The 13,555-nt window shown below is 37.1% G+C and overlaps 1 protein-coding gene and 1 long non-coding RNA gene across 2 annotated transcripts in view; one reads left to right on the top strand and one right to left on the bottom strand.

Annotated features, from left to right (window-relative positions):
• Positions 1 to 3,165, bottom strand: part of MTPAP (mitochondrial poly(A) polymerase) — a 27,447-nt gene extending 24,282 nt beyond the window's left edge. The window contains exon 1 of the mRNA XM_006924175.3: positions 2,961 to 3,165. Coding sequence (XP_006924237.2) covers positions 2,961 to 3,165 — 205 coding nt within the window. The remainder of the gene's footprint in view (positions 1 to 2,960) is intronic.
• Positions 3,166 to 3,174: 9 nt separating this feature from the next.
• LOC112472840 lies at positions 3,175 to 11,149 on the top strand. The gene is made up of 3 exons (XR_003043783.1): positions 3,175 to 3,212; positions 3,308 to 3,429; positions 10,367 to 11,149. It is a non-coding gene; the product is annotated as an uncharacterized LOC112472840 (long non-coding RNA).
• Positions 11,150 to 13,555: the final 2,406 nt, after the last annotated feature.

Raw genomic sequence — 13,555 nt, 5'->3', positions numbered from 1 at the left:
CCACCCCACCCCCCGCCGCCCTGCAGCTTGGTGGTTTCTAGAGGCCATCTTCCCCACTAACACTCCTGCTACAAAGGTCTGGAAAAGACCCTCAAACATTAGGAAGTACAGGTCCTGAACGGTATAGAGACTCTTCTACTTGTGCAGCACCTAACAGGTTTCCATGCACCTTCACATATACACTGTCTTCTGAATCTCCAATAATCCTTTGAGATAGACAGAGCAGGTGTCACTACCAGTGGAAAAAAACTGCACATCTCATAAGCTAGGTGGCCTCTTGCAGAATTTAGCTGTTGTTTAGCTGCCTAGCACCTGTCCTCCCTTGTTCCGTAACAGCACATCTCTGCTTACAGAAAACCATGTGTACTTGTGGTGTGAATAACACATTAATACAGTTATCCCACCCAGTGCATGTACCCTTACCTCATCAGAGAGGCCAGGATTATCACACATTTTGGAAAGCTCTTCATAGCCCAAAGGGTGTATGTGTGATCAGTCAAGAGCTATTTCTTAGAATTTTTCAAATTCAGGTAAAATGTATTTTTATACTTTCATTTGGAGAAAGCTACAAGCACGTGAACATGGAGCTGCTGGTGGCCATGCCCCCACCATCAACAACCCCATATAGAAGAATCTGAGATAATGAGGCCATCAAGTAACAGCTGAGGAAAACAATACTGACCACATCCATCTAGTCAACCAAAAAGCAGCTATGTCTCTTTCTGAAGTTTGGTTACATGGATTGTTAACATGGATTGTAAGCCTCCCTTTCCTATTATGCTAATTTGAGTTAGTTTCTGTCACCTGTACCCAAAAGGGTCCTGAATAATACACTATGTATTCTTATTCTTAAATCAGGGTTCTTTCCACTACTCCCATGAAAGCTATGTCAAAACTAAGATTAACAGGGAAATGAGAAATCGGTAGATTTTAGCTCATCATAATCATTTTTCTACCATTATCAGAGCTTCCCCCCCAACCCCCCAGCTTGGTGGTTTCTAGAGGCCATCTTCCCCATTAACACTCTTGCTACAAAGGTCTGGAAAAGATCCTCAAACATTAGGAAGTATAGGTCCTGAACGGTGTGTTTGAGCCTGAAGAAGAAAGAGGGCAAGGAAGGGGGCCACCTCTTTCTTTGTAGAATGGGACCCCCCACTGAAGGGGCAGTAGCTTCACAGACCACAGACACTTTCATCACTGTACGCAATGTATAGAAAGAAGTCTTCTTCATGGTGTTCCTGGTAGAGCTGACCCATCGTGGCACTGGTGGGTGGAATGACATTGTTGACCAAGAAAAACAGGGCATCTTCAGATCGAAGATGAATTCGCTTCCGGATCAAGAAGAAGAACTGACCAACTGTGAGATCAGTTTCATAAATTGGGCTGATTTATGAAAGTGTGTTCCTTGTTACTAGAAAATGTTACTAGGAATGTTTTGGCAATGAGTTCTCACACTGAGTGAAAAACTAAATTGAGTATTTCTCAAGTTTCTTTCAATTATAAAATTATATGCTTCCAAATGAGTATAAGATGTTGTTACCCTTTTTAAAAATGGAAAAGCAATGCAAACGAGGATTTTGTCATTTGTTATGACCCACAAGAGTCCCTGAATACTTAGCCATTATATTACCCTAATGATACAAATTGAAGCACATTTCCTAAGAAAAACAACAAAGCTGTAATAAGTGAAAAGTGTAGCCTTGGAATCAGAAGGTTTTATTCCTATTTTAGCTATTGACTAGCTGGGTAAGTTTGAACTTAGCCATTTGGACTAGCCTGTTTCCTAATGTATAAAATGCAAAAACAATAATTCCTTCCAAACCAAATTTACAGAGTTTTATTTCTCAGAGCATAAAAAAACCTCTCAAATTTAAACAACTATACAGATGTTAAATTACAATAGCTTCTTTGGCAGAATCCTTATTCAATTTTCAGTTAACTATTTTTAACAGAAGAAGCTTTTACTAAATATAATGCAATCAGTATTTCAATGAAATGTCTTATTAAGTAACACTTCTCACTGTCAATATGTCTTTCACACAGTCTGATGAAGAGAGCAATCCTGTTGTTTAAGGGAAAATATTTAACATGTTTAGCCTACTTTAGAACTGTTCCCAGAAATAATTTCACGTCTTAAAATTATAGTTCCAAAAATTGTAGAAATCAACACATTTTAACAGGTCCACTCGTCTAATTTCAGTTATGAGACCTTGCACAAGTCATTTAGCTCTTTGAGCCTCTTTTGACATCTGTGAAATGGAGACAGTGACACATTTCTTGCTAGATTGTTTTAAGAATTTTAAGTTAGGTATGCACAGCTCTTGGGTCAGTCACAAGAGGGGTTCAATAATAGTGAGCTTCTCAATACACAAGCAATAGAAAGTCTGTAGGACAACGGCCTGTTCCAGTGGATGTTATCTGTTACCAGGTTGATTTTGCTCAAGACGGTTAAAAGAATAAAATCGACAGCAGTAAATTTCCTAGGTAGAGCCCTACATTTGGGAGACAGGAATCCTGGTTATTCATCAAGACTTTATTATAGCTGCCTTCCATCAGAAACTTGTAAGTATCAAAATCAGATACATTTGTGAATGATGAAGTAACTGACTGATGTGTGGCATCATTGTTATTACTGGGAACATTATTTCGCCAAGTTGTAAAATACTAGCAAACTGTGTTCTTGATCTGAACTTGAGAGAGGCTTAAACAATTTCATTACTGTGGACAGGAGTGCGCGAAGAAAGTAACGTCGCACACCCCAGCAACACTTGAGCAACTGGGAGGCCTTACGTTCCCCTAGTGAGACCTGAGGAGCATGGGACACAGACTCATCCTATTGCCAAAGGTTCCACGGCCGTTTCCACCCGCCACGCGTGTGCCCACGATCTCAGTCTCTTCCCGTTTCCCTCGCCTGCGGTGGATCGGAGCTATAAAGCAAACCCAGGACACGGCACCATCACCTGTCTCCGCGCTTCCGAAGGACTGCTCTTCTCTCCTGACATCTGTGGCCACAGTTCCTGGGCAACTGAGAAGCCTGTGGATAGGATGCAGGACGCGACGTTTCTGAGCACATAGGGGTAAACGGGTCAGCAGCCCCACACCGCGAGTCGCCATTGTCAGAGTTGCAGAAGCACTTAGACGAAAGGGCACGCGGCTTCTGCGCATGCGCGCTGAGGGCGGAAAAGAATGGCATCCCAAGAGGGTCAAAATAGGTAAAAGACGTTCGCTTATAAAAGAAGAAATTGAGTTAAGCGTGTAATAAAGACTCGTGAGCTTTTAAAAATGTTTTATTTACACTCTTCCACAGTACTGTAAGAGAATAAGCCCAATAGATTGAGCACGCCCCCTACTCTTTCAAATAGTTTCGTGAAAAGGGAAACAGAAAGCAAGGTCAAGAAGAAGCAGTACTGACCTGGGAATCTATAGAGTGTAAGTGACAATATTTTCTCTTTACCAGATGCTGTTCTAAGTGCTTGAAATATATTGACTCTTAATCCTTATAACAACTCCATTTATCTAATGGGTAGACTAAGGCATACACAAATTAAATAATATTCCAAAAGTTACACCACCAGTGGAAAGCATGGAGTTAAACTTAGGTTGTCGGGTATAGGGTTTATTTTTCCTTTTTCTTATAACAAGTTTATTGAGATTTCATTCATATACTAAACATTTCACCCCTTTAGATGTACCATTCAATGGTTTTTAGTATAGTCGCAGCAATCACCGCAATCATTTCAAGAACATTTCATCACCTCCAAAAGAAACCTTGTGCGCATTAGTTATAGCCCCTCATCACTAACTTCCCCCAGTCCTTAATAACTACTTATCTACTTTCTGCCTCTATGGAATTGCCTCTTCTAGACATTTCATATAAATGGAGTCTTGCAATATGTTGGGGGTTTTTTTGTGACTAGCTTCTTTTACTTGGTATACTAATTTCAAGATTCACCTGTGTCGTAGCATCCTTCAGTACTTCATTCCTTTCTGTAGCCAAATAATATTCTATTGTATGGTTTTGAAAGATAAACTGAAGCATATTAAAATTTGTAAGAGTTTATTTGAGCAAAAATTAATTGGAATCAGAAAGCATCAGTCTAGGAGACAGAAGGGAGCTGGTAGGAGCTGTACAAAAATGAAAGACTTCTGCAAGCAAAAGGGATCAGGAACAAGGAAGTTATATTAGGTAAAAAAAGTGGGTTGGTTATTGCAAAGAAGATGGCAGGGGTCTATCATGAAGATTATCTAACTAGTGTTGATCAGGCATTGACTGGTTCGATTCCATTTCTGGGAGAGCAAAAACTATAATTAAGTCTAGGTTTGGTGAAGTGAGGCTCAGCATAAGAGACTCCATTTTGGGCTTGTTGCCTTGTTTTTAACAATGGATATGCCACATATCATTATCCATTTGTAACTGACAAATAGATATTTGTCATCCATTTAACTTGTTTACATCTTGGCTATTATAAATAATGCTGCTATGAACATTCATGTATAAGTTTTCGTATGGACATATGTTTTCACTTCTGCTGGGTATGTACCTAGCTGTGGAAGTGCTGGGTTATATGAGAACTCTGTGTTTAATCTTTTGAGGAACTGCAAGGCTATTTTCCAAAGGAGCTGCACCATTTTCATTCCCGCTGGTAGTGTACGAGAGTTTCAATTTCTGCACATTCTTACTAATACTTTTTATTTTGTTTTGTTTTTGATTTTGTTTTTTCAACAGTAATCACCCTAATGGATATGAAATGATATCTCACTTTTGATTTGCATTTCTCTAGTGAATGTTGAGCTCTCTTCATGTGATTATTGGCTAGTTGTGTATTTTCTTCAAAAATATGTTTATTCAGATCAGATATTTTTAAACTGGATTATTTGTCTTTTTATTATTGTTTTAAGAGGGCTTTATATATTCTGGACATAAGTCTCTTATATCCATTCTGGACATGTCTCTTATATCCATTCTGGATATAAGTCCCTTACAGATATATGATCTGTAAATACTTTATCCCATTCTGTGGGTTAAATTTCTTTCTTTTCTTTTTTTTTTTTTATGCCTACAGCACCTGGTCTTCCTAGGTAGTCTCCCATCCAAGTACTAACCAGGCTGACCCGGCTTAGCTTCTGAGATCAGATGAGATGGCACACGTTCAGGGTGGCATGGCTGTAGTGAATTTCACTTTCTTGATGGTGTCCTTTGAAACATAAAAGTTAATTTTGATGAAATCCAACTTCTCTATTTTTCATTTTATTGATTGTGCTTTTAGTGTCATATTTAGGAAACATCGCCTAACTCAAGATTGTGAAGATTTACCCTTCAAAGATTTTTATATTTTTAGCTCTTACATTTAGGTCTTCGATCCATTTTGAGTTAATTTTGGTATATGTTTTGAGGTAAAGGTCCAACTTCATTTTTTTTTTTTTTTTGATGTGGCTATCCAATTGTCCCAGTACTATTTGTCAGAAAGACTCTTCTTTCTCCCATTAAATGGTACTGGTATTTATTAAATGGTACTTATTGATGTCAGTTGATCATACACTGGATTTATACTGAATTTTCCATTCTATTTCACTGACCTGTATGTCTTGATTATTGTAGCTTTGTAGTAAGTTTTAAAATTGAGATGTGAGTCATCCAACTTTGTTCTTCTTTTTCAAGACTCTTTTGGCTATTAAGGGTCTCTGCATTGTCACATGAATTTTAAGATGAACTTGTTAATTAATCCCCCTGAAAGGGATTTTGATAGGGATTGTGTTGAATCTGTGGATCAATTTCAGGAGTATTGTCATCTTGACAACATCAAATCTTCTAAAACATGAACATGAGAGAACATTCCATTTATTTAGGTCATCTTTAGTTTCTTTAGTCATATTTAGTTTCAACAATGTTTTCCAGTTTTCAGTGTATAAGCCTTACACTTTTATTAAATTTTATTAAGTTTATTTAAGTACTTTATTCTTTCTAATGCTATTATAAACAATTGTTTTTATATTGTTCATTGCAAGTGTATAGAACTACAATTGACATTTAGATACTGACATTATATCCTATAACCTTGCTGACTCATTTATTAGTTCTAACAGTTTTTTGGGGGGAGTTTGTAGCTGCCTTAGATTTTTGCTATATACAAACTCATGTCATCTGCAATGAGAGACAGTTTTATTTCTCCTTTTACAATCCGAAAGCTCTTTTTCTTTCTTTTTTTGTTTTTTGTTTTTTGTTTTGTTTTGTTTTTTTTTGCCTCATTACCCTAGCTAGAACCTCCAATACAATGTTGAAGTGGTGAGGATGAACATCCTTATATTGTTCCTGTTCTTAGCGGAAAAGCATGCATTTTCACTATAATGTATGACGTTAGCTGTGGGTCTTTTGCAGATGCCCTTTAACAGGTTGGAGAAGTTCCGCTTGCCTTTTCTTTGTTAAGCATTTTTATCATGAAAGGGTACTGGATTTTGTCAAAACATTTCCCCCCCCTATCTATCGAGATGGGCTTTTTTTATTCCTTTAATATAGTATATTATATTAATTGACCTTTAGGTGTTAAATCAACCTTGCGTTCCTGCAACAGTCTCATTGGGTCATGGTATATTACCCTTTACACATGTTGCTGCATTCGGTTTACCAATATTTTTGTTGTAACCTTTTCACTGGTTTGCGTCTTTCTGTCATGCTCAGTATAGTCTGTTCTCAGCCCACTGGCTAGAATGTTGTGATCATGCCATTCTTTTTTTCAAAACTTTCCAGGGTCTTCTTTCCCACTCCATTAATTATTAAACCAGGATTTGTAATAAAATTAAAATGTAAAACATGTCTGAGTTTCTTTGAATTACTTGAAGAACAACCTTTTAAAAATGTCTTTCAGATAGTTTAGCAATACTTGTCAGAATTACAAATGCATATAGGCTTTAATCAAACAATTCCATTTCTCTAAATTTATTGTATGAATATACTTGCTCAAATTTACAGCTGATTTCTTATAGCATGGGATAAGAAATAACCTAAGTGAATGAATTATCTTCAGGATACATTGTTAAAATTGCTGAGTAAAACAAGCAAGGAGTAGGGCACTGTACACACACACACACACACACACACACACACACACGCACACACTTACTTGTGTGTGTACAGACTATCTCTGGTAGCCTTGGTTGATTTTGGAAATGAAACTGAAAGGCTGGAAGACAGTATGCAAAGAGGATTATTTATACCTTTGATTTTTTTTAAGATTTTCAATATGTTATAATTATAAATTTTATTTTAAAGATTTAAAATACTTCATTAAAAATTTAAAATGACTTCAGATCTGCAGTTTGCTTCAGAGGAGATGAATTGAATATCTAACGATGAATGGAGGCAGGGAGACTCACTTTTCACTGTCAACCTTCTTAGTACCCTTTTAATTTTATACCATGTACATACAGGGGGGGAAAGGAAGTACCTTCAAACATTTTATGTCTCATATAATTTTGTTAATGAAATTATTATATAAATTCTTAAATATGGTCAAATTACCTTGAAATCATATAAAGCTTTATAATTATGTATCTAAATTTATTATAATTCAGCTGACCATTCACATCCATATCTTTGGGTTTATATGGTTTTGCTCCCAATGGAAATTTTCTTGCAGCTCTATAGTTCTAAGCATCCATAGACTTAAGAAAGTAAAAGATTATTTAAAAATTATACTTCTTTTATTTAATCCCTATGAGTAGATTGTAGAAATCATGGAATTAAGATTGACATGATGTTTTCTGAAAAAAAAATTATGAAATATGTAAATTCGTCATCTGACATGCCAGTTGTTTAATATATTCGAAGTACTCATTATATAAACACTTCTGGTTGTATTTATAAACACTAGGCCTCCCAACGCCTCCAGAACTTCAGGCCAGGAGGCCTTTCATGGATTACAGCTTGGGTAACAGCATGCCAATCCCACCCATTCACTAAAATTCAGTCTCAGAGCTTGCTGGGATTTATAAGGTACAAATAAAATTTCCAAAGTGGTTTCTCATGGTTATATTATAAGGAGAGATAAACTGTTCCTATGCTGCTTCTGTAAAAATGATAGTGAACTCTTTCACCAGTTCATATATATGTATGAGATTTACATAGATCATCTTTCAATATTTACAGCAATCATTCAGACTCTCATATTCAGATTGACAGCATTCATTATCCCTTTCTTGAGTCTTTCTGTCTCAGATGGTTCAAGAATCTGAGGCACAGGCTTCTGTGGTCCAAATGGACAGTCCTGTCAACAAACAAATATCAGAGGAAAGAATTGATGAATCTGATCATTTCTGACAGCACATGCCTATTTTCTGCTGCTGCTGTTTCTGTTATGACCACATGGGGTCACTGCTGAAAACTGGCGGTTTAACAATGCGAAATACATTCTCATCCAAAGCCAGCATGGAGCCATGCAATGCCGGTAGTGTCTCAGTGTCCTCATAAAATAGCTTACGTTGACTTTGAACAGTACGTTGATTTTGAACTTACTGTTCAAAATCATATTTGAATCGTATTTGTCTGGCCAGTATCGTATTTGTCTAATACTGGCCGGTATAGTATTTGTCTAATTGTATCAAAAATTGAGATGTAGACAGGTTAAGTACAATGACCAAGATCACAGGGTAAGTAGTGATTCTAACCCAGGTTTGACGTTTTAGTTACTGTGATTATAAATCCATCTCTTCAATATGGCCATGCTTTTTGTCTTAGTAATTCCACTTTTTGGGAATTTATCCTAATTAGAAATGCACATCAAGATTTACATACAAGGATAGTCAATGTAGTATATAACGGTAGGAATATTGGAGATAATCTAAAAATCCAACAAGGAGGGACTAGTTAATTTATAATCCATCCATAAATAAGAATACTAATAGATTATATTTATTAAGTGATTAATATTGAACAGTCACAGGTCTAAGCATTTTGTCTCTTAGTTAACCCTGTAGGATCCAGGTATTATTATCACATTTCATCTAGTCTAAAACATCATCATAAGACATTCCATTATTTTATGCTCCACTGAAAAAAATGCTACCAATTAATCTAGGACACAATGTTATTTCATTGTCAATGGCGAAGTGTAGTCTGATTTCATTGATATTAAAATATGGGGGACAATGTTCATCTTAGAATTGAAAAATAAGCGATTATCGTCCTTAATTTTATGAATGAAGAAACTGAGGCACAGAGAGATTAAATAACTTGCCCTATGTACAAAAAAAACAAAACAAGGCTGTAAGTAAAGGTAGAATAGTAATTAAGCAGTTCCAGCTTTCTCTTTCTCTCTTTCTCTCTCTCTCTCAAAATATGTTAACAATATTTTTTCAAAAACAAAACTACAAAACACCATTACAGAAAGAGTAATTCAGTCACCTCAGAACACAAAGGGCTTTTGGATAGGCCTTAAATCGCAGGACTCATTCATATTAGGATCACAAGAATCTCTTCTATTCAATGGATTAAACTAAGCTCTGAGCTACAGAGTTGCCTTTATTAAAGGAGTTTTGTATCTTCTTCACTACCCTCTCAGATGCTTTAAGTAAATAAGTAGCACTGACAACTTTTCTATTTCCCTGATTTTTTTTCTAAGCAAATGCTGCTATTTTAGGAACATAAGGTGACAGATGTAAAGGCATATACACATGCTTATAAGCCAATGTTTTAAAGTATGAACATTGGCTTTAGGAATTATGACACCATGTTCTTGCAGTTTGACTTTGTATATTTCACACTAAGTTCTCTTTCTTTTGGGAGAGGGGAGGCTAGGGTTTCCAAAATTGGTCCAGGGCCCTATTCTTGCATTAGAAGCATTTAGAGAACTGACTAAAATATGCAGAGTTCTGGGTTGTACCCCCAGACTTATTTAATGAGACTGTCGAGGGATGGGATTCAGGAATCTGCATTTTTTACGAGCTGTTCGGTATGCTAACCTTTGAGAACCACTGCTGGAGACCATCATATGTATGTGTAATCCCATGGAATTCCACATTTTTCTGAAGAGCTTGTCCTATCACAGTAAGAATACCTCACCTAACCTAGTTAATGTAAGAGTCAAGCCCCTTTCTCCATAGAGAACAAGTTAATGCTTTTTTTGCTGTATTTGTTATAATAATATTTGCTTTGTTTGCTAAAATTGTTTATACTAAATTTTACTTAGATTATAAAAGTTTTATTTATTCACTTACACGTGATTTTTAATTGTTCTATGCTGCTTTAATGAGTTCTGTGAGCTGAGACCCCAACAAGCCTATGAACTCAGACATACAGCCACCAGCACAGAAATACTCATTTCTATGCTTGCTACATTCAATACTAACTCATATCTTCTTTTCTTTTAAAAAGGAAGAAAAAAAAAGAAGGAAGAAAAGATCCTTTGAAAAGGCAAGAGGGAAGCGAGATTGCTTTACCATGTTTCTTTCCTGTGCAGGTTGTTGTCCCATCTCAGAGCCATCTGTCACTGTCTCCCTTGCCCGCCCCTCTGGAAATACTGCTGCAGCCAAGCTACAGTGCGACTGTCCTCTTGTGGGCAGAAATGCCTGCCAGGGGTTGCAAGAGGAAACCAGCCTCTAGTTGGATGGGAACCAGAGGGCTCTGGGAACGGTATGATCTCATTCCTTGGGATGGAGCCCACATTTTCTCACCGGGTCAAGCCACTTCTGCTTGGTCTGTGGCAACCCAGCTGGATTAGAAAAAGAAAAGCCTGCCTGAGGAACCTCATAGCTAAAGGCCCAAAGACATTAAAAATTAGGCCTATTCCTGTCTGTTCCAGCGTTCTAAAAAATGAGCACTCCATGCAGGTCCCTGAGACATGAAAATAGGCCTTTAAATTGACCTTTCTACAGAGACGGTTTGGATCTCCCTAAAACTTCAGCAAACTCTGCAGAACATTCAACAATTTCTTAGTCGGGTATTTCCTTTAAAATGTCCTGTTTCTTATCAATTTTAGATATTTTTCCAAGAACCCCAGGGAGATTTGCAGTGGAATAATTTAGTTCACGTGGTAAAAATGAAACCACCACTGCTCAGCTTATGATGCAATAAATAAAGTAAGTGTAATAAAAGAGTCACTAAAGAAAACCCGAAAGTTTGGTATCTTAAAAAGAAAAACCACAGCAACGTGGCTTTGACCCGCTTAGCTGGGTACCTGAGTTTCTCCACGCAGAGACCCAGGGTTTCTGTTACTAACTAGAGTTCTAGTCAGTTGCATAAAAAACCCAACCAACAACCGACTCTAGTTCCCCTGCATTGAAGACATTAAATTTTATCACTCTACATATGCCATTTTTTTCCCTATAAATTCTCACTATTTTCTCCATTTAAACATTGGAATAATAATCATCTTTACTAAGCATTCTGGTTTCATAAATAAGGAAACTAAAGCTCAGAAGGCTGAAGCAGTTTTTCCAGATCACACAGCTAGTAAAAGACAGAAAAATTTTTTAAAAAATTATAAGATAAAAAGGCATCTGGATGTTAAGTCACACTTTAAACCCCATGTTTTTTCTTTCACCCCAGACTTTATGTCAGGGAAAAAAGATACAAATACTATGTAATTGATTATATTGGATTACAGTTTATTTATGGGAACTATACTGAGCAACATTTCTAATATTAACCTTCTCTAAAAGGAACTGCATGTTACAGGAATGACAGATGAGATTTGTGGGTCAAAAAGCTAGCCTCTGGCCATTGTTCTGTTATTTGATAGCAAGGTGACTCTGGCTAAGTTTTCCCCTTGACCACATTTTCATCATTTATAAAGTGAAGGTGTTGAATTAAATCACTTCTAAGATCTTTGCTTACTTCAAGAATCTACCCATGTTAACTAAATAACAAAATTGAAACATGGATTTGAGTGACAAACAGCTACTGCTACATAGTGACTTTGACCTATACCAGGTTGCTACAGTCCACATCATCTTTATGTCATGAGCACGTTCTCAGAAAGGTCCTCTCTGACCTAAGGAAGGTCCAGCCCATAGCATCTCTCACATTCCTTTACCTTTTCCACCTTGTTCATTTCCTTCATGACATGTGTCACAAGTTGTATTCTCATATGTATTTGCTTGTCCATTTTCTCTCTCCCCATGCTGCAGGCTTCCTTAAAGTCATTGAGCTTGTCCCTTCCAGTTTTCCAGCACTTAGAACTGTGACTGGCATATAATACATACTCAAATATATGTTGAATGAACAAATGAGTGAGAAAATTGCCTTTAAACTGCTCTCATGGATATTCTTTGCTTCTCACTTATAAAGTTAATTTTAGAAGCAGTTACTAGAGATAAAGGCAACAAAATCTTAGTTTCCATGCATTACGAAGAAAATCAGAATGATATTCACTAAAATGTTGGCAGTAGTTTTCTCTGATCTGAGTGTTAAGACGGGGGGTAAATTTCATTATCTATTTTCCAGAATGTCTTTATCGAACATGAATTGTTTTGCAGTCAGACTTCCATTTTTAAAAAGTACAGAGTCTTGACGTGCTCTCCAACTTGTTCTTCTGGGGTTAAAGCTATAACCTGTGCATTCAAGATGGGGGAATTATGGGAACCTTGTAGTACATCTGGAGTTCCCCATCTTTAATTAAATGGAGATAAGATACACCTCTTTAATCCAGCCACCCGCCTTGGAGGTCTGGGCCCCAGACCATGCTCGTGAATCTAGGATCTGATAGGTGCAGCCTGGGGAGCTGGCTAGGCTGCAGTTCACTTAGGTAGAACCACCCGCAGCAGCAGGTTTTGAGCAAGCAAGGAGGTGTAGACTCTGAGAGCAGGGCTGCAAGTGGAAGTGGCGGGAGAGGAGGCTGGTCAGTGGCTTCACAGACAGTATATAGCAGCAGATGGACAATTTGGCTTGAGTCTCTGGAGCCTATTGCCGCCGCCCCCCCCCCATCAGTGTCTCTTGAATGAGTGACTTAGCACATGATAAGTCCAAGAATATAATCCAATGGCTACATCATTTTGAAAGCAACACATGTGGGTTAGGATTTGGGCTCTATATATTATCTAAGTGATCTAAGACAAGTTACTTGTCTCTAAATTTAAGATTCTTCAAAAGTAAAATAAAGCTCATTTCAGCAAATTTCAGGGTTATTGTGTTAGGTATAATAACTAACAAGAAAATGGAAGTATTGTTTTTCAAAAGTATTTTATTATTGTGTAAACACATGTAATAATTGATTTCCCTTTTCTCCTAATGCCAAAGGTTAACAGCTTTTGATATTACAAAAAGTAAAATAAAAATGAAGTAGCTTTAATTTTTCCCCTTCTATAAGTAAAAAACCCAAGGCTCTATGAATTTAAGTGATTTGTCCAAGGTCACATGAACAGAAAGTATCAAAGCAGAGATTTGAATCCCAAAAGTGCTGTTAATTTCTACAGTATTTCCCAGGAATATTCCCCTCAAGCTTTCTGAAATTCAGGTCTCAGGGGCCCCAGGCTCATCAATGGAATGAGAATTCCCCAGGTGATTCCTATGGGGCAAACAGGAAACACTAATCTTATGCCCAGCTAGCATCAGCTTGGGAGTTCA

Source organism: Pteropus alecto, unplaced genomic scaffold (assembly GCF_000325575.1).
Source record: "Pteropus alecto unplaced genomic scaffold, ASM32557v1 scaffold269, whole genome shotgun sequence".
NCBI classification, from domain to species: Eukaryota; Metazoa; Chordata; class Mammalia; order Chiroptera; family Pteropodidae; genus Pteropus; species Pteropus alecto.
The sequence above is the reverse complement of the archived record's forward strand: the minus strand, read 5'-3'. Positions and strand labels throughout refer to the sequence as shown.